General features: G+C 37.5%; 2 protein-coding genes across 2 annotated transcripts in view; one reads left to right on the top strand and one right to left on the bottom strand.

Moving 5' to 3' along the window:
• LOC113498773 (putative epidermal cell surface receptor) overlaps positions 1-1,579 on the top strand; it is a 34,933-nt gene extending 33,354 nt beyond the window's left edge. The window contains exon 17 of the mRNA XM_026878916.1: positions 138-1,579. Within this exon, the coding sequence (XP_026734717.1) occupies positions 138-145 (8 nt within the window). The 3' untranslated portion in view covers positions 146-1,579. The remainder of the gene's footprint in view (positions 1-137) is intronic.
• A 1,659-nt stretch (positions 1,580-3,238) lies between these two features.
• Positions 3,239-22,597, bottom strand: part of LOC113498528 (neuroendocrine convertase 2) — a gene marked incomplete at its 5' end in the record, with an annotated part of 55,986 nt that continues 36,627 nt past the window's right edge. The window contains 7 exons of the mRNA XM_026878552.1: positions 3,239-3,942; positions 4,307-4,424; positions 5,070-5,234; positions 7,130-7,287; positions 8,518-8,593; positions 9,584-9,784; positions 16,232-16,344. Of these exons, the coding sequence (XP_026734353.1) occupies positions 3,766-3,942; positions 4,307-4,424; positions 5,070-5,234; positions 7,130-7,287; positions 8,518-8,593; positions 9,584-9,784; positions 16,232-16,344 (1,008 nt within the window). The remainder of the gene's footprint in view (positions 3,943-4,306; positions 4,425-5,069; positions 5,235-7,129; positions 7,288-8,517; positions 8,594-9,583; positions 9,785-16,231; positions 16,345-22,597) is intronic.

The raw sequence follows: 22,597 nt of genomic DNA, 5'->3' as shown, positions 1-22,597 counted from the left end.
AGTGCTAGGGAACTGAAGTTCAAGTCATAAAGCATCTTCATTTAAGTTTCAATTGCAGTTTCGCGCGATCGTTGTATTGATAATACAAGCGTTGCTTAAGGACTACTGTTAATATTTTGTTTTTTTTTTCCCCACAGATCTCTGACAGTTAAGTTCCCGTGGGCACATTAATGGGCTCAACGGGATCTCGGAACGCGGCGTTGATGTAGACATGCACAACGGCAGGCCATACAATGAGATGGGTGTATGAGTCCCATACAACGAAGAAAAAGTGAATTGTATTACACAATCCGCCCTAAGAACTGATACGGACTGTAAGGACGATGTTTCAAAAAAGTGTATGAAGTCATACAAATTGTATGATCATGTATGAGAGCATACAAAATTGTGTGTGACTTTTAAAACAGTGATGAAGTGAAAAGGTGACAAACTTTCGTGTATGTATTTGTATTTTTAAATTTAGGTTGAGTTATGTATTGTAGCTTAATTTAATTTTAAATAAATTCATTAAGTACTTGGATGAGTTTAAATCTGTTGCCAAGTGCGATATCGTGAGATAAATAAAAAAAGTGTATTTAAAATAATTTTCTTTTTTTGACTGGCAACATTTTGCCTCTTATTATTTGATTCACAACCCAAGTTTTCTGGGTACTGATCTAAAAACCCAATAGATCTGATCAAATAAAAATGGCGGCTATGCTAAATTAAATATGGCGGCTAGATTGCTTGAGTTGTCTCGCGATATCGACTTACTTATTGTGTGATAGACCATGTTATACATAATAGTAAAATATTAATGTATCTGTAATAAGCTAAGATACAAAGGGACACGTATTTGTATAGTTCTATAACTTAATATTGCATTAAATGGGTTTGTTTATCATGTAAACAATGTATACTTACACAAATTATATAGAAATTACCTAATGTGATATCCAGTAAGACGACAAAAATACCTGTCAATTATTAATACATTATAGCTGTCACGTATTCAAAAGTTCAGCCATATTTCACTGTGTCTAGAATAATATGAATTTCCTACCTTTAAATGAAACGTTCTTGCGTAACTTGGCACCAATTTTTAAAATAATATTTTTTTTTTTCTCTATCGACGATCTCTTGTCAATTTGGCGATTTGGAAGCCGCCAGATATTTATCGATTATAACTTAAGTCTCTCTAGCCAAGTAACCTATCGACAATGTTTAACGTCTACAGAAACCACTTAAATGTATAGAAATGATATTTTGTTTCCATACCACGTGACTTGATCTGTCATTTCCATACATTTGACTTAGTGACGTTAACCCTGTTATTTCAAGCTTTGTAATAAAATTGAGTATACGGAGGCTAAGTCACTTTGAACCTTACTGTCATGAATCGTAGGTCCAGTTTTCTTTGTATTTTTTACATGATATAACATTTCGGGTCTATTGAGCTTTCTCTACAGGATGTAATAATATGTTTCTTATTTGTATATAGTGTAACAAATAGTTTTATATCTCAATACCGTTGTGTATAGTACTTTAAGATAAACAAACTGCCCAACATTTGTTAATGAGAATAAAATGTTAATACATACTTCACTTGGTTTTTTTTTCAGACTGTCATTTATGATTTTTTTACTCTTTTTAATATAATACGGAAAAGTCTTACTGGCTTAGCTAACCTTAGTTGATTCTTAAAAAAAATGCCAGACACAGGTACTTAAGTAGGTAATAGAAATGTATCAGTCTGCCGACCGAAGATTTGTTAATGTGTAGAGAACATATTTTTTTAAAGTTTGTAGTGAGTACCTAGTTGTTTTACTTGAAAGTGAGTGCATATATTTCTATAATATTTAAGCGGAACCTCACAGTAATACTACTAAAGGGAAAGGAGTAGCAATTACAAAAACGTCATTTAATTCAAATACAACACCAAATCACATTATATTTTCTATAATAATAGTACATAATATATTTTTCTTTATATGTTTTTTTCAACCATTATCCTAACGATTTTGTAATAAACCTACAGTAATGCCCATACAACGTTAAATGTTAAATACATAGTGGAATATAATATGGAAGTGAAAACGCTTGAAATTTTTATTTTAATAATAAAATTTATTCTTTAAGAAAATAGATGCAAGGAGGCTGATAAATCATTGTTAGTGGGCCCCATAAGGAAGTTCTGTACGTTATAAATAGCTTTATTATATCTTAATCGATAAAGATAATTTTCTAATATATTCTTTGTAAATACTCTAACATATGCATCTTGCGATACATACGTATTTTGAAACGAAATTTATTCAAATAAACTTCATTTAGCTGGGTTAAATGAAGGCCATTTGAAATAAACGAAACGACAAATGAAAATACAAACTTAACTAATCATTAAATAATTAAAAATAATTTATCAAAAAAAGGAAAGTATGTCTTTTTTAAGAATAAATCTTGTTCAACTTCATGATTTTATAAAATTATTTGTTTTATATTTGTGTATCAAAGTTCAGCACACTATGACGTTACCTGATATGTCCGAATGTTTATGTATCGTCTATATTTATATGGAAGATGAACAAAATTCATAAATAATACTCTAATGATTTCATATAAAAATAATGTCATTATATTACATGTTGAAAAAATAAATTTCAATTTTTATAATTCACTTTTGATCGTAACTGTACTTCTAGGTGACATACATTATTAGATCGTCCGTTTTAAGAATACAAGGTTCATTTTTGTTTGGCTACACGTATTTAAAAGATTAAAAATAATTTAAGTAACAATAAAACAAAAATTAACATGATATAAAAGTAAATGACTAGTTTCAAACAACTGACTTGTTTAAAAATGCAACAAACAGTTTCTACCTTAAAAGAATGGCGGTAAGAAAAGAAAAAAATCTACGAAAAAGGTTATAATCCGTAAGGAATTAATCCAACCTATTAATTCCTACTTTGCAAGCAAATTACGATTTCTAATTTTATACCGCCATAAATACAGAAAAAAATAGCTACAAAATAAAAAATAAATTCTATAAAACAAGAAAATTAGCAGTTACGTTTACAAGCCAAAAAAATAAAAATAAATGCTTCTGCCAAAGTTATGTACAAAAATACATAAGTTTTTACGGGATCTTTTCTTTGACATAACAAATACGACCGATGACGTAAAGAAATAACAATTATATTTTTATGTACGGAATGGATAGAGTATATTAGAAAATCTAGGTATTTAAAATTCTTACTGTCGCTCGGTTGTAAATGTTATGTTACACGTTCTTGCCAGGCTTAGGATATACTGATCTGTATTGGTTGTTCTTTTCTCATTGTTTTTTAAAGTTTTTTTTGAACAGGCTGTATATAAGTGTACTCGTCACGTCATGCCATTGAGATTTCGATCGTTGCTTTAACACAGAAGTTATGATACTTTTGAACAATTTTGAAATCTTGGATCTTTTGTCGACTCATTTTGGTATTAAAAAATATGTGCTGTGGTATTTCTGCCTAGTAAAAGAGCTCAGGTTTAAATTAGACTGTCTGGCACGTTCTCCTGGAAGATTTTTCGAAAAATACTTTAAATCTGACCTGAAAATTTACGGTTTAAAACGTTTGAAATTGTCGTGTATTTACTGCTTTTTTAATCATCTTTGAAAAGGAACAACCTGACTATGTGGATTTTTTGAAGAATACGTTTCAGGGGATATTTCAATTAAATGTCTCGAACACCTTTGTTGATCAGAGCCAACCAATACAGAGCAGGTCCCCGTGGCGGTTACTCGGGCCGCAGGCTGTCCTCGTGCGCCTTCTTGACGACGGCGAGCTTGGAGTGCGGGTCCTGCGGCACGAGCGCGGCGTAGGGCGGCGCGCGCGTGCCGTGCAGCACCAGCGACCAGCCGCGCACCCAGCCCGACCACGCCGCCGGGCTGCCCGCGCCGCCGTTGTAGCGAGCCTGTATCATACAACGGTAATTAACTAAACATTTATCTTTTTTCTTATTTCCTTTTAATAAAACGTATCTTCCACACCAAGCATATCAATCAAAAAGCGACTCCCACATAACGTAATTTAATCCTTGTGTCGCCAGACTTTTTAAGATTCAGATATGAATCCCAAAAATTCTTGTATAGGTATTTGATATTTGTATAGCGGGTGGCACAAACATTAAGAGCTTCTAACGAGACACACAGATTCAGAAAAAAAGCATTGGTCTTTAACAAAAATGCTTATGGTAAAACTTTCGAACCCATCGAATCAAAGTCATCTGGCTTCTTTTCTCGTCAGCATTAATAATCCCAATAATAGAAGAGGCATACCTCTAAGGTCCACGTGCCCTGTGGGTACTCCCCCCAAGTATGGGTCGTCATGAAGGGCCACTTGGTGAAACCGTCACGGGAGTCATCGTCGTTCGCGCGCCGGCTCAGGATCATTGATCTGAAATAAAGCGTGTATTGGCATTTAGATGTTTTTCCCATTGGGGTAACCTTTATTTATTTCTGGCATTAATATACTAATATTTTTTGCAGACTCCGTACGGCAAGCGAAATTGTAAGTTTTTTGTTACTTGCTGGTAAAATTTTCCTTACTTGTAAGTAGACGTCAAATTGTGATTGTCCAGCATTATAGCGTATTGGGCTGAGTTATTTTTATATACAGAATCAAAAAATACAAAATCGACGGGATTATATCAATAGAAAACAAACAGAACAAAACAGGAATTAAGTATGTTTGACAAGCACGAGTGTGCTAGTGGCCGTGCTGCTAAACGGGTGAAACGATTAGGACGTTATTTTTTTATAGAGGCTATGATTTTTTTTTATTAATATCTTACTTTATCGCTTTGTTATTACAATAAGCCCTCGAGATCTCGCACTACTTGCAGGTGTGGATAAACTTAGATTTGTGTAGGCATGTCACTTACTCTAATTTCATACTCCTTTCGTTTTTTCTGCTTTGCCGTTGGTGTCCAAGTGCCAAGACCAACCCAAATTTCCTACACGCATTTTGAGGGATTTTGGTTTGGTCCACGGCTTCCTATCCCTGGATAATCCAACTAATTATTTAAGCTGTTATCAGTACCGTGTTCCCATAGGGCTGGTGAGGAACAGCTCGAGGTCCCCGCGGCGGCTGGCGTTGGCGCTGACAACCGCCTGCACGTGCTCCAGGTAGCGCACCTCGCTCGGCGTGCCCGCGCACGCGCTCGTGTCGATCTTCAGGGTTAACATGCCTTCTGCTGCGATTTCACTGGGGATGGAACAATAAAATTAAGCCCAATATATAGGTGGAAAGGAAATATGTAGTTTTATGGATATCTTGGAATATGCTGATCTTTTTTTCTGAAGAATATTTCAAGATGATTTAAAACAAAAGAGGTTAATTGTAATGTGTAACCTGTGTTGTAGTTGTGTACTATTGACTACACTGATAGTCCTTTTAGGCACAGATAATAATAATAATAATAATCCGCAGGGCAGCTTGTGGCGAGCTGTTTGTGAGTAGCGACACAACGGAACCTGAATGCCCCAGGGGGTCACTCTTTATGGGGACTCCCAGCTCTTTCTTGCCTTAACTGGCTGGCTAGAGAGGGGTCGCTAGAGCTATATGCTCGGGGGTGGAAGTGTCTAATGGCGTAATAACGAGGAAACCCGCTCCGGGTCCGTGACCCGCGATGGTGAAATCGGTGTCGCACCTCTCTACACCCCTAGCCGCTCGCACTGGTGTTGCCCACCTGCTGTCAATCGTGACGGTATTATAGGGGGCCCATCTAGTGAGCGGCGAGTCACCGCCTGCCTAATTGTTTGCATCACCATGTGTAAAAAGGCAGGTGCCATAGTTCTCCGAATAATTTTAAGGAACTGGTCCACTTAACATGTCATATATATATAATAGCCTATTTAGTTTTACATACATATTGCAATAGTTTTGCATCTACTTTGGATTTTTCATCTCTGTTCTCCCATAGAGCGGAGGTGAATTATCCCTAGTAGATGCCCCATCACATTGTATATTAAAGTTCTCAAGAAGGCCTCTGTGCGTTGGACCTGTGTCCCCGTTCACGCCTTTAAAAAGGACCGGGTCTCTTCTCTTGAAGTTAACCCGTGAATGAAAAGAGATACAAATAATAATAATATCATGGGACAACTCACACACGGTTATCTGATCCCAAGCTAAGCAGAGCTTGTGTTATGGTAACCAGACAACTGATAAACTTACTTATATATTTCTAAATACATACATATTATAGATAAATTACACCCAGACACCAGAACAAATGATCATGCTCATCACACAACATTTGTCCTGGGCGGGAATCGAACCCACGACCTCCGGTATAGCAGTCAGGGTCACTAACCACTAGACCAACAGGCTAATAAAATAATACATTTAAGTAGATACTTCTTGGACTACTTGAAGTCTACGTATACGCAATAATAGTAAGTCTATAAGCGCTACATGCACAGTTAGCTTGAGCTACAGTTTATCGGATTATATTATTGCGAGGCTTCCTTCCGGTCTTAAATGGCGAACGTCAGAGACTGAACTGAACTATAAAAATAAGTGACTAAAACTTTATTTACTTGGAAGTAAAACTCATTTTTATATCCCTACGTATGTGTGTGTAGGTGTCTATTTCTGTTTTTATGATGGATTCAAATACTTTATTATCTTAAAGAGTCCATGTCGCAATGTTGCATGTTGCATGTCAAAGGAAACATCATGAGGAAACCGGGATTCTCAAAATATTGGAATCTAAAATCGCCGACTTGCAGTGAGCTAGCGTGGTAAACCTTCCCTAAAAATAGGACGTAGCTTGTTTACAGCAGTGAGACATATTATATTATTGTATACTCTGCCAGTTTATTTATCGACTCAATATTTCCGCAGTAAGGAAATTAATCCTCGGGGAGTTTCACAAACATTTCAGTCACATGCATAAACACGGAAACACAGACTCAGGACAAACATTCGTGGATCACATAACAGCTTATTCTAGACCGCCCGCATTCTAGAGAGCCCGCGACACGTTTCCCTCAGTGGGTTTGGCGTGGTGACCTTAACCACTGAAATGAAATTTCGAAATGAAACTCGGCTAACCATGCAGTCTTATAATGTACATATCTATGATATGAGTAACTCACGTGTGAGTATTAACAGAGCCAGCCTCGCAGTGGTAGCGCGGCGGCACGGAGCGCCAGTTGGCTGCCAGCGCGGTCATGGCGCCCGCGTCCAGCACGCCGAACCCGAACAGGTGGTTGAACTCCAGACCCACGCCGTTCATAGTCCAGTGGAAACGGCCCTGGAATCATTATGATAAGACATGATGGATGTATTTCAGTCGTTAAAGTGTAATTTATTTTGCAACTACGAGTACAGTGTCTGAAAGGTTTTACTCGCTAGAGTTTTTAAAAGTAACATTTTTATGAGTTTTAATAACGCTGATCAGCGTCATTAAGCTCTGACATTTGAGAAAATTCTCTAACGTCACACGGGTTATATGTTTTAAAAAAATATAACCCGACTAAGAACCGACTCATGAGTCTACTACAAAAACTAAAATGACATAGTATCTTAAATACTTTTGTGTTATACATTGGTCAAATATATTATAGAAAATTACGAATCATAAAATATTCACTCGAAATGATTGTTAAATCTTAACTATTTTCTCACATTTATACGATAAAATAATTCTCCACATTATCCTAATCTCTTAGTAGAATACTTTAAGTGAAACTTGCTTTGTTGTCTGTAGTTAACACTGCAAAAGTTTCTTGTTCAAAAGCAAAGTATGTAGACCCGTACTACGATATTATACTTATACTAATATAAGTTCTTCATACTTCATTAACTTAAATAAACTGTCTAGTGCTAGTAAGTTAACTGTGGTAAATAGCTACAATCTATCATTTAAAACAAAAATTTATTTGTTATCTTGTAAAACGAAAGCAATACATAATAAGGACTATTTTTGTAAAACACGTCTTACAATTTCGAGTTCCGATTTGATCCAGAAACTTCATCGCGGCGATATAAGATCGTTTATGAGTTGAATATCAATTTAAAATTGACTTTTGGCTTTCTCTTTGAAACTTTGGACCAAGTTTTGGAAACGAGATGAGAATAATCAGAATTTCATCATTTCCGACATCCTCTTTACGTTTGATTTTTTATTTGTCCCTGACATTTGGAACTTGACTTTAACTTTGTAATGAAACCGTAGAATAGAATAGAATAGAATATATTTGCTTACAATACGGTTACAATTACAGGTCTTAAAATACAATTATGTTTCTTCATAATATCTCGTTTTATATTCAGCATTATATTACCAAAAAGAAAGTTTCCTAAGACTTCTTCTCTTAAATAGTTTAACTAAAAAGATCGAAAAATGCACTAATATATAAAGGGTTTCTCTTTCCAGACAATTTTTTTTCTAAAACCTAATTTTGGAGAAAAACCTGACTCGTTTCATCTGAAACCGAAAGCTAGAACTTTAGTTCCTATATAATGGGCAGCAAATACATACCTTAGCATCGTATAGCGAATTCCTTTTTGAAGTCAGCACAGTCAAATGTTGAATATCCCTCCAAGTAAGACTCGGGCTAAAGGAAAAAAAAACTTAATTTTAGCTTAAGTAAGAGCACCTTTAACCGCAAACGATCCCTTCCCAATAATAAAAAAAGAATATTCCAATACACGGATTGAATAAAGCAATCCTCCTATACGTCTTAGCTCCTGCCCTATAACGTTAACTTGATCACAAGGCTGTCTGAAGCTAACCAACAATTTCACACGAACACTTGGGTAAGTAACGAAGTTGTAAGCTTCCCTAGCACTTTGATCTGAAATCCCTACATATTGCAACTTGGCTTTATATTCTGATTGGATTTGAGAGGTTTGTTGTGAGAAATATAATGTTGAGATTGCTTTAGACTCCAATCAATAAAACAATACTCAATATTTAAAAAAAAAACGAATTCCCGGTCTAAGGATTTTTGTCCTTGCATCGCGGTTAAGTTTCACAAACATTCAAATCACATCTTTCAGTCAATGACTTGTGATGACAGAACAAGCATTCATGGAGTACGCAAATGATAGCACAACGCGGGGATCATCGTCAGTCATCGTGGTTACCTTTACAATACGGCTATCCGAAATTCCGTGCTGTAATTTTTAGATACTAGAGACTAGATAGAACGATTAAGGTCTTGGTGTACCTATGTGACTTGATTGTTTGTGAAACGAACAACGAAATAAGGATTCAATTCCACTGGTTAGGAACCATTAAAAAAAACAAATGGCTAAACAAGTATACAACCGTATACTTACATGGTATGGCATAAAAGAACTCTGGAGTCATAATCCTGTGCTGCAGATTCCAGTGCCGCAAAATTAAACCACTTCGATATGGCTTTTCTCGATGCAAACATGAAGTAAGTCGATTATTTTGATTAGGTATCTTGCAAACGCTTAGACACTTTGCTTGTGAGTTAAAAGTGAGACATATTTGTAGAATCAAACTTCTTTCATCGATTTCATTCTTGTTGCCTAAGGTCCTTTTCCTCCTAAATAAAATAATTAAAAGTACTTACTTAGCATGTAAAGCCAGTGCAAACACACCGGCGGCTTCGGGAGCAGCGGCGGAGGTTCCCGAATGGGTCGCAGTACACTTCCCATACAGGTCCGTGGTAGCGACCCCAGTGCTGGGGTCCCGGGCGCCATTGCTGAACGTACTCGCCAAAGTTGAGGAACAGGATTCATCGTAGTGAGCGTTTTGACCGTCATTGATTGCACTGGAAAATGTGTCTTATGTTTAGAGGTTTAAAGTTTAATTTAGTGTGGTGCTTTTTTGGGAAGAAATCGGCAGTTTATCTTGATTTATGACTAAATCTATCCAAAATCCATCGTGATGAATTGAAAGATCTCATCAAGATTCAAGTCACAACGAACTGCTACAATAATTTATTACAAAGCTTACGTTGGGAAAGTAAAATTGGTTATCAAGGTGCCACTTTTAGGGTAACGAATCGTAAAAATGTGGTTCAATTTGAAACAGTCGCTTTCGGTGGAATTAGGTAATTCAATTGAATGATTGCCGCTTCAAAAGTTCGAAAAAAGTTACCAGTTCCAACTCAAACGGATGGACGCGATTTATTCTTGCGACAATTTATTATTTAATAAATCAAAAGTTTTTGTATTATTTATTGTAATCGACTGGACAAAGTTTCAATAATTAATTACCAAACCACTTTTATTCAACTCAAGTTTTCAAACTCGGTCAATCCTGATAAATGAGGTTTTGTTGTGATATGAGCCGACTTAGCTCATTATGACCTAATTCCGTCACATTATTTATAATACATAATTTTATTTAGAACATCCTACTTTATTTTCCGAGAATGGAAAACTGTAATTCCTTCGGTTTCACTAGCAACGCTGACAAACATAAATAAAACACGTCATCTATATAAAAAAAATCAAAAATTTGATTCAGGATCCTTCAAGGACAAAGGATGACTTCCGGTTTGTGTTTGGTGACTGACACATGTGGAGTTTGTTTCTATTAGGCTTTTAAGCTATAGAAAGTTATTTTCGGTGTGTTCTGTGATTATTTGTGCTGTCTGTGTGCGTTTTGTTTGTTTTGTGTTTGTTTAAGTGTCACATAGAAGGTAACAAGCCCTTTTTTACACCTTTTATGCGTGCAACGCTCGTCCACCATGGAAGTGGATGACAGGCCTCCGGGCCGGCCCCCAGATCCCGATGAACCCCCGCAACCTGACCCAATCAATCCTACCCAAACTGTTCCCAACATTCAATCCCAGGAGTTATTTCCCCATACTCCGTTATTAACAGTGCCGTTATCCTCCTTTGAGGCGATAGAATCCCAAGTTTTACACAAACGTAAACGCGCTATCAACGAGGCTGCTCCAGAAGGTAATCATGACGATGATGCTACATCTGGCAAGCGAGACAGGACTACTGCCCCGTCTCTAATTGCTAGATCTAAATACTCGAAGACAGATGTCGCTCCATTTATCGTTTTTGCATCTTTGGTTGAGTCTGACCCTAAGTCTGGTACATCTATCCATCCTGTGAAATTTGGACAGATGTTGTTGAGACTGAAAGTTAAAAATATAACGCAGGATGGGATTAAAAAGATAGGCAGGAATCGGATTTCGGTAGAATTTAAGGGCCCAGAGGATGCTAATGCATTCCTGAACAACTCGGAAATTAAGGGCAAAGGATATAATACTATGATTCCTACTTTCAATATCACTAAAATGGGTGTAGTAAAAGGTGTTCCGGCTGATTGGACTGACCTGGAGTGCTCAGATAACCTTTCAACCCCAGTAGGTTTCGGAAAAATTCTAAAAATTCGCAGGATGAATAGAAGAGTGCAGAATGAAGGCAAAACGGAGTGGGTTCCAACCTCCACAGTTGTGTTAACATTCGATGGTCGGACACTCCCTGAGCGGGTGTTTTGCTGCCACAACGCCCTTCCTGTAGAGCTATACCACTTCCCTACTGTACAGTGTTACGGGTGCTGTAAATATGGTCACACTAAAACACAGTGCAGGTCCAAACCGAGGTGCTACCGCTGTGGGGCGGAACACTTTGGAGACAGTTGCACTGTTGATGAGCCAAACTGTTTGTACTGTGACGGTCGTCACAATGCAAATAGTCAGCAGTGCCCAGAATACATGAGACAGAGGAATATTAAAGTAAGCATGTCAGAGAAAAACATCTCCTATTCAGAGGCAGCAAAACTATTCCCTCCTGTCAAGAAATCTTTCGCTGATGTTCTAACATCAGCTCCCTCTATATCCCATCCTCTACAGCCTTCCCAAACTCCTCATCCTATGCACCCCCACCAGGCGTCCACTACATCCTACAGGAAGACTGTCTTCCTTCGCCCTAAGACCCACGCCCCGCTGGCCCCTGGTTATAACCAACGGGCTCACCAGGAACTAATTAATAGTTACTCCTTCCCTCCCTCTCCCAATGGTAGTGCCCTAATAAATAAACCTCCACCCCCAAGTGAGAGTGCATCTACAATCGAACAGATTGTGATGCTCCTTACTACTCTCCTGTCCAACTATTCCTTACCGGACCACGTTGCCAACAAACTTGTAAAATCCATCCAAGTCCACCACATTCCATCTCCTGCAGTGGAACGCCAGGAGTGCGCTCCCGAAAAAACATGAGATATCTCACCTTATTAACTTGATCTCACCAGCAATATTTGCTATATCTGAGACGTGGTTAACTCCACGGCTCAATTTTAGAATTCCCGGGTATAGCACGCTCCGGGATGACCGTCCTGACGGTTATGGCGGAGCTGCGATGCTCGTGAATAACTCCCTATCTTACTCCCTTCTTTCCCTTCCTTCTCATGGAGATGAGATTAATGCTGTGGGTGTTAACCTTCTGGGCATTAATTTTATCTCTATTTATATCCCATCTCCTAACCCTCTGTGTTTAGAATTTGTTAAGAATATATGTGTTGTCCATAAACCCATCATAATTTTGGGCGATTTTAATTGCCATCATGCTCTTTGGGGATCCGACCATTGTGACAGTCCAGGCTTTGATTTAGTGGATATAATGGATGAAGTGGGACTATGTGTCCTAAATAATGGGTCAGAAACTCGATTACCCAGACCAGGACAAAGTAAAAGCTGTGTAGATCTTACCCTTTGCTCGGCAAGTTTGATGGGACAATTGGAGTGGAAACGATTGGGGCTAACATATGGCAGTGACCATTACCCAATCTGTTCCACTCTGAGTAACAGAAGACTTCCACAGAGGGACAAAACTCCGCTTTTAAAATACAGGCTCTCAGATGCTAAATGGGACTTGTATTCTCAAAATCTGGATAGCATGGTTACCGCTTTACCCAGTGTATCTTCTGAGAATCTGGACGCCTGTATGGGGCAATACTTGGGTTCTATTCTTTTGGCAGCTGACGGCTCTATCCCGATTAAAAATTCTGCCTCTGGTAGGCTCTCATCCCCGCCTTGGTGGGACCGTGAGTGCTCTGCCATGGTTAAATCCCGGAGGGAGGCGGAATTTAAATATGTTCGGGCTATGTCGGTAGCGAACCTGATTGAATATAACCGAATTGTTGCTCAGTCCAGGCGTCTATTTAGGAAAAAGAAGCGTGAAGGTTGGAAGAATTTCTGTGCATCCCTTACCCCTACAACCCCATCCTCCATAGTATGGAAAAAATTCAAAGGATATAGTCGCGGCTGCTCAGACCAAAACCCCACCTCGATTCCCCATGACCTAGCCCTAACTTTCCTCACAAAACTAGCCCCGCCCTATGTTCCCCTTAGTGAGGAATGCCCTATACTCCAACCCTCCCCTCCTTCCAATGATCCTCTAGACATGCCATTTACAATCCGTGAATTAGAGACTGTTCTCAACCACGTTCGAGACTCGGCTCCGGGTGTAGATGGCGTGCCTTACTCCTTCTTTAAAAATTCCGGGGAGCACAGCCGACTTTATCTTTTATCCCTCCTCAACACCTGTTTCGCCCTCACATATATTCCTGACTCCTGGAAGACCCAACTCATCATCCCAATCCTAAAACCCGGTAAATCCCCTGATTGCGCAGACCACTACCGGCCCATTGCCTTGTCGCCGGTGATTGCTAAGTTGTATGAGCACCTCATTAAAAACCGGTTGGTATGGCTCATAGAAAGTCGTGGCCTTCTAGCGGAGACTCAGTTTGGATTTCGCAGGGGATCTAGCACGATGGATAGCTTAGGCGTCTTACTGACAGACATCCGCATCGCTCTGTCTAGAAATGACTCAGTTCTCGCGGTGTTCCTAGACATTTCAGCTGCCTACGACAACGTCCTCCTTTCCGTACTCAGAAGTAAGTTACGTCAGCTGAGTATACCGTGTAAGATGCGACAAGCTATAGGTAGGCTACTGTCGGGACGTAAAGTTCAGCTCCATATCCCAGGTGAAAATCTTGAACCAAGGACCGTTTGGCGTGGACTTCCCCAGGGTTCGGTACTTAGTCCCATCCTGTACAGCATCTACACTTCGGACCTACACACGTCTCTCAACGTCGACTGTCGGATCTTACAGTATGCGGATGACCTGTGCTTATATGTGTCGGGTTCATCCATGGAACGAGCAGCGGAATCCATGCAAATATCCCTCGACTCATTAAATCACTGGCTTATGTCCCATGGACTCAGTTTATCAGCCCCTAAGAGCTCCTGTGTAATTTTCACTCGGAAACGAGTTTGTCCAGATGTTCGCCTGGAAATCGAAGGATCTCCCATTACGGTTGTAGACCGGGTGAGATTTCTAGGAGTCATCTTGGACTCGAAGTTATCTGGAGCCTCCCATATTGACTATGTTTCCAATAAATGCGAGAGGAAGATAAACTTGTTGCGGGCTCTGGCAGGCGTTTGGTGGGGTGCTCACCCATTTACTCTTAAACTCATTTACAATGCCGTAATAAGGAGTTCATTAGATTATGGAACCTTCTGGCTGGAACCATGCAGCAAAACTGCAATGGCTAGGCTGGATTCCATTCAATCAAAGTCTCTCCGCATTGTTTTGGGTTGCATGAGGTCTACCCCGATTAACGCTTTGCAAGTCGAGAGTGGCGACCCTCCTCTTTCTCTCCGTAGGCAGTATCTTGCGGATAAGTTCATTTACAAGTCCTACTTTCTTTCTACCCACAAGATTCTGCCTAAACTGGCTACCTTGCACCACTTGTGCAATCAAAGTTCTTATTGGAGACATAAGGACATCCCTCTCTTTATAAATTCTTACAGAAAAATAAGGATGGTGGAGGTAAACGCCCCAGTTCGCCAGTGTACTAAATTACCCGTCTATACCTCCCCATATAGTGTTTTAAATTTTGTTCCCCTAGTTTTCAACAACATAGGTATAAATAAGGAAACGGTACAGGCTAATGACAGGTTTTGTCAAATTATAAGCGACAAATGGTCGGATTATGCTAGGTTCTATACCGATGCATCTAAACTATCCCCAGACGGCTGTACCGGTGTTTCAGTTTATATCCCCAACTCTCAAACCTTCCTCCAGTTCCAGTGCCCTCCAGAAACATCTGTTTTCACTGGAGAGTGCATTGGCATTTTCGAGGCATGTTTGTACATATCATCACACAGCAATATTTCAAAAGCTGTTATTTTCTCTGACTCCAGTAGTGCCCTGGAGGCTATTGTCAAGAATCCCTTTAAGGATTTTCTGCGCAGTCCCATTATCTTTGACATTAAAAACCTTTTGCTTTCTTGCTCCAATAAGGGCGTAGAGGTTATATTGGCATGGATTCCCGGACATAGAGGTATTACAGGCAACGAGTGTGCAGACGTTGCAGCTAAAGCTGCTGTTTCCAGCAGCTTCGCAGACCGGAAGCATTTTTCAATTGAAGTTTACGACTTGATCCATAGCGCAAAACCCGATCTCTTCGAGGCCTGGCAGTCTTATTGGTCTGAGACCAGTAAGGCCAAAGGCGGAGCATATGCAGCAATCCAGCCTACTATTCCATCTAAACCATGGTTTTATAAATTCAAAAAGGTTCCAAAGACGGTTACGTCAGTGATATGCCGTATCCGTATTGGTCATTGCTGCACTCCAGTTTTCCTCCATAAAATTAAAGTCCGCGACAGCCCACTTTGTGAGTGTGGTCAGGACGAAGGTTCGATCGACCACATTTTTCTAAATTGCTCCCTGCACAACACTTGCGCCTTGGATCGGGTCGTGACTCGGTTGGAAATTCAAAGGCCAGTAAACATCCGCCACCTCCTGTCCTTTTTCCCTAATCCCCAAATTATATGTGCGTTTTGTAGATTTGTTAAAGCTAACAATATTAAATTATAACTATGTAGTATATTCGTGTAAATAGTATTTATTGTAAGTATTAGCATAATATACTAACACTTATTTTGTGTTGTTTTAGGTACCGGAATTCTGCCGAAAAGACACTTGTATTCCAGTCAGATCTCACAGTGCCCATGTGTGGTCATAACACGACACTGGCAGAAATTGCTAAAACAATTAGCAGATTGCCATAAAAAAAAAAAAAAAAAAAAAAAAAAAGGACAAAGGATTGAATAGAAGCATATTAAATTAACGAAGCAACCTTGAAAATTTCTTCCACAAATCACGTTACACTTGCAAAAAGTTCTAAGTCAATATACCCTTTATCACGAATCCCATAAGGTTCATATTCATTTAATCATGTAACATACCTGTTGATTGATACGGTCCACATGGAGGCAGCGTATCCATCACAGTTACAGTCGTCGTCTTCTCCGCCGTCGCCACTGGCCCACACGTAGATATTACCTAGACCGTTGCGGCCCTATAAACAAAAGACGAAATTTAGAAAGGTACAAGTGGATACAGAACAAGGAACAGATCTTCTACATTACATCAGCTTTTAAAAATGGCTGTTGATAGTTTAACTAAGATGGCGCTCTTACTCATAGTTACACCTCGCTTTCATAGCTTTATCAGCCGATTTCAGAAAGGAGGGAGGTCTTCAATTCGTGTTTTTTTATCGAGTAAGTAAGATCTCCGCAATGGATATAAAAGTTTCTGTCATTTGTTGCTATAATAATAGTAATTTGTGATAGACGGCTGTATGTTTTTTAGTTAATAAATGTGTTATCACTGCCTAAATTGAAAAAGATATTAAAGCAAAACTAGATATTTTCCATTTCTATTTTCAATTATGTTTGGCGTTGAATGATAATAAAGCATCGTCAATATAAATATTCCAGTATTTACTTTAATGTTATTTTGAAAAACTATTATCCTAAACGGAATGGAAATATAATCATAGTAGTAAAAGGCGTGGGTGGTGACTGCGATCATGACTCAATTTAAGAGCATCTTATTTAAATTACAGTTCTAAGAATTTCTTAGACGAAGTAAGTAAGTAGCTCTGACTCAGTCTAATACATATAAATGACAGTTTTAAACGTTTGAAAGTATATTTTTTATACTTAGAAAATAATGTATTACTATAATTTTATTTTTATATGTGTTTGTCTGACTACAGGGTAAACGTTTCTCCTGTATCTTTCTTTATGGTTAATCTTGGTGTTAATTTGCATAAATCCCATCTGTAATATCAATTAAAAACATCAGTTCGATTCATGACAGTGACTACTGCCTAGATACGCCCGCCCTTCACCACTTTCTAAGTGCTCTAGATATGAAGAAGAAACGTCGCAACAAAGTCCACAGCACACCACTAATCTCAATAATAACATGTGAATAAAACCTCGCCCATAAATGTAGCAACGAAAGTAAAATTACAATACTCCGGTATGAAATTTCAGCTCTAAACTCTGAAATACATTTTAAATATAAATACATTCTGCACCATATTATATAATTATTAACAAGAACATATATATGGCTCACAAGTTCTAAGTATTCCAAGGTTAATTACATAAATGTACGTACCCGATATTGTTAATTCTGTATTATTACACAGTAATTAAACTGTTGTTTAACGTTACACAATAGACGCCTTGCCATACAATTATGAGCCTTAAGCGCTATTGTATTATAAAGAGATCAATGTGTATTACCAAGAGTGGCATTCAATCATAGAACAAAGGTGCCGAGTAACAAAGAAGTCTTTATTGCAAAAACTTGAGTGTATGTACAGTCAAGTGTTTCTGCCTGTGCCTACACACTTAAATTCAGACTTTTAAAATAATTAATAGATTTAAAATATCTAAAAGCCCAGGTTTTCAAATGTCACACCAGTCAAATTTTTTCAATGTGGATTCACCCGTTTTTACAGTTATAAATTGCATTGTCACCGAGTTGGAAACTGCCCTGGAAATTTCAGAATGCTTAAATGCCTAGCTTATTGGGAAGTGCCTCAAAATTGAGTTGTAAAAATCCAACCGGAACGACAAACAAACAAACAAGAAAGTGACTTTTCATAATGATAATAAAAACAATTCGTACAAAATTATGGAATAAAGTACTTGTAATATAGGAGAATATCTCGATCACATATAAAGGTGGCTATAAATGAGGGTTCGGAATAGATGTACAATCAACAACACAAGTCGGTGAACACAAGTGCCAGTATTTCTTAATTAGTGTATTTCACGGACGTTAGTGCACGGATAGAAGAGTGGGTATTGGTCATCGTGCCAAACCCACTATGCACGCCTTGGCGCGAGTTCAATCCCCGAGAACTACGATATTTATTTTGCTGTGATACACGACTGCTTTTTTCTTATTATTATTTTTCTGAGCACGCACACTGACTAATCACTCAAATGCTTAATTGAAAAGTCGAAAGAAAAGGAAAATCACCCCCATTTATTTGAAAGCTTCTTTTTGTTTTCTTTTATAATGGTCTGCAATATTACCTAGGACCTTAGATTGTATTTTGCTACCTAATAATACCCCCTAAAGTAACTCATGGAATTTTATAGTGTATTAAAAAATGTTAACTAAATTCTGTAGCTGACTGTACATACTGTCGTATATGGAACGCGGAATAAACGGCCATTGTTGTAATAGAATACAAAAGGATCGGAAGATTATTTTAACGTTGTTTTTTATAGAAATTATTCTGATTACTTTTTTATGCTTTATAAATAGCACGGCAATTTAACGTGCCTTCCGTGTTTCGGAAGGCACGTTAAATTGTGGGTCCCGGTTGTTATTCCTACATCTTTGACAGTCGTTACAGGTAGTCAGAAGCTTCAAAAGTCTGACAACCAGTCTAACCAAGAGGTATCGTGTCGCCCAGGTAACAGGGTTGAGGAGGTCAGATAGGCAGTCGCTCCTTGTAAAACACTGGTACTTAGCTGAAACCGGTTAGACTGGTAGCCGACCCCAACATAGTTGGGAAAAGCCTAGGCCAATGATGAAATAGCACAGCATTTTATTTCATTCAGTATTTTTAAAAGGCATTCCTTATAGAGTTATTATTTATCTTATTTTTGAACTTTCGTGTCTCTATAAAAGCCTTCATTGTATTGTTCATGTACATGCTTTTTTTTTGTAAGTAGAGCTTTTTTTCTACTACAAAAAAAATGTTTTTATTTATGTGGAACCAACTATTGGAATTTCAATACAGTAAATAAACAAACTTTGAATTAACACTCCAACCATACACAGATCTAAATAGTTTTAAAATAACAGGACGACACTTTAAGCTTCGCAGAATTTTCAGCATTTGAACTTCAAAAAGAATCCGCAGTACCTAAGTGCTACAACACAGACTAAGCTGCATTATACCTACTTAAATAGAGTATTAACTCTTTTCAGTCTAGTACCAACCTCCCTAGTTACAGGAAGTGTCCCAGCCTTCCTTTTTCAACTGAATCGTTCCGCTTTCACACCGGAAATGACTTCGAAGACTGAAGGAAATAAAGCTGCCTTTAATGAGTGCCTTATAAACGACACACGACGAGTAAATATCATGTTGTAGAGCTTTTAACTGTAATTATGATTGTCTTTTACAGATCCATTTCTTGATGAATTATTTACATAGCTTTAAGATTAGATTAGATAATGTTGATGCTTTGAAGTTTATGAAGTATAAATACGAAAAATAAAAGTAATACACATTTTACTTTGCAATGAAAATATAAACAATAATTGCTAAATGCAATAAGGCTTGCTCGTCACTGCGTGCGCTCATAATTGACAGATCCTGATAAATACACGTAACTAAGCCGTTATCAAGAAATAATTATAAATCCACAACACGATGGTTATTAAAATGTTATAATACTGTCTAAAAAATATCAATTTCCAACGAAAAAAAGACGAAAAGGCTTGTAATTGAATAAATTATCGTGAATCACGCTTTTTAGCTTTAAATGGGTATCTATTACATAAACAAGAAGTCAGGAGCTCTACAAAGGCTCTCTTATATTTCAATGACAAAGGATCAGATTCGAAACCTCTTTCCATTGTTGTGACAAATCGGAAATCTTGACAGGACGAAAGATTTGTAAGGGTTGGGACGAAAATATAATCCGTCAAGAAAAATCTTTGTAGAGTTTTGGAGTGGAGGCGGGTTTGTTAAAAGGGTATTTTAATCTGTACGTACGTATATATGTAACACTAGCTGTTGCAACTTCGTCCACGTGGTTAGAAGATAAAAGTTATGATTTATAGCTGCCCTGTTTTTTCCACATTTTCCATTGTATCTTCACTCCTATTAGGCGCAGCGTGATAGTTTATATCCTAAAACCTTCCCCAATGAATGGTCTATTCATTACAAAAATATTTTTTCAATTTGAACCAGTAGTTCCTGAGATTAGCGCGTTCAAACAAACAAACTCTTCAGCTTTATATATTAGTATAGATATAGATATAATTTTGCTTTGTGTTTTACACTTTTTTGTGTTATGTTTATTACTAGCTGATCCAGCAAACGTTTTTTTTGCTATATAAATAAGTTCTAGGAAAAAAATGGGGTTATGAAAAATAGATGTCTCATTCTTAGACGACACGAGAATTTTACATATTAAATTGGATTGCCGTCACTTAAGGTTCCTACACACATCCTTTGCTTTTTGCGAAACCATTGCACTATTCACTTAAAAAGCCACTACAAGAAAACACTATTAAAAAAAAAAAAATCTAACAAAAAAATAAGAAAACATTTTACTCCTTGTCGCCGCTCGAACCCTATAGAACATCCATTAAGGGGAATGACAGAAAAAGTACCAAAGACGACGGGTTCAATTTAGCCAGGTGACCGTCCCCGCCCACTTGGAGAAGCTACCGGTAAGTACCGTCAGGGGCAAAAGTCCTTGAAGAAAATCACGTTAAAAATAATTGCTGGAAATGATGTTACATTTGGTACATTGATGTTTAGAGCGCATTCGGTAGAGTTCTCTTGCCTATGCGACTTACCTACTTGTAAAATTATAACTCACAACTTTTTGTGAATATGATAGTGATTTTGGACCTTTATTGCTGCAAAATCTTGATATGACTTTTATCAGTAAAAAGATAATCTCTAATATATAAAATTCCCGTGTCACGATGTTAGTTACCGTACTCCTCCGAAACGGCTCAACCGATTTTTACCAAATTTTATATGCGTATTCGGTAGGTCTGCGAATCGACTAACATCTGTTTTTCATACCTTTAAGGGTAAGGGTTACTCACACTAAAAAAAAATTTTTTGTTTTTATTTTTACAACTAGAAATAATTTATTAGGCAAAACAACGTTTGCTGGGTCAGCAAGTTATCGATCAATGACTGCCATTTATCGATTATTTTCTTTTTTTTTGTATTATACTCAACTAATATAAAGTTTTCTTTACTGGCCAGGTTTTTTCCATTCCAGTTCACATTCATTTATCGGTAACAGTTTGCATGATTGCTTATCACATTTAAAGTAACAAATGCTATCAAAAATCCTTTACAAAAATGACCTTACAACATATTACAAAACGATGTCTATCACCTCCATGAGATTGCATTATTTGTCTGATTATAGTCTGAATATAAATAACATATTAAAGCTTTTATAAATGCCCTTTTATTCGATAGCTAAATAGTGTCATAACAACACAAGTACCTGCGTTATTTGCGCTGATAACTTAGCTAAAAATTACGAAAACTGTTTACAACTCGGCGTCAGTCTAGTTTATTTCAAAAGAACTTTCCAGACTTTTTAAAGTTGCTTCACTTTGTTTTTAGTTCGGAAACTAAACAGCTGTGGACTTCTTGAAAGAAAATTATATTAAGGTCTTTGTTTACGTGGTTTTAAAATGAATTTCTCACAGTAAGATTATACGAGAGGGTCACCGAAGCAACCAACACAAGTAAATATTCTAGACACTGCAATTTTATTTATTGTATATAATAGTTATTCCAGCTTATAATTATCATACATGCCCCTTCAAACATGGGGAACGTTTGACTATTGATCACCACGCTATCTCACTACTGGTTTGAAGTTAAAACACAAAGGCATTTCTCAGTAAATAAAAATCATTTATCCTGTGTAAAAATAACTACCGAAGTAAGAAATTTGCATATTATAAAAGTTTAATGCCACTTCATCTGTATGAAAGCATTTTGATGTTAAATATTGTGTAAATAAATAACGAAAAACGTTTCTTTTGTGAGATTTTCTCGATATTCTTTTGTTCATATTTATTTTGGTCTTTCAGTTAATTCTGGATTGTTTAAAGCTTTTGTAGTGCGTGATTTGTGGATAGGTGAATCCACCTGTTGAGCTATCCATTCATTTTGTGGTCGACTGCAGGTGACAAGATCATCGTGCGGTACAAAGTTTAATAAAATAATTCACATCTGTTCATAATATTTCCGTGCATTTTTTAATATCAATTAATTGCAGCAAATAGGGAATTTATTAGGGCGGGCGGTTTATTTCACAATGACTTGCTGTTGCTTGCAGTTTCGTATATCTAGTGGTAGACAACAGTTGCAAAAAATACCTTTAAACAAAACCTAAATGATAGTCCAAGGTGTCAGCTATATTCATATCAAATTTCATGGAAATAGGTCGAGCCGTTTGGATGTGAAGACGTAACAAACATATAAACATACACGTGCACTTTTCGTTTACATTCAACTCATA

Source organism: Trichoplusia ni, chromosome 11 (genome assembly GCF_003590095.1).
Source record: "Trichoplusia ni isolate ovarian cell line Hi5 chromosome 11, tn1, whole genome shotgun sequence".
Taxonomy (NCBI): Eukaryota; Metazoa; Arthropoda; class Insecta; order Lepidoptera; family Noctuidae; genus Trichoplusia; species Trichoplusia ni.
Note: the sequence above shows the minus strand (reverse complement) of the source record. Positions and strands in the feature narration are given on the sequence as shown.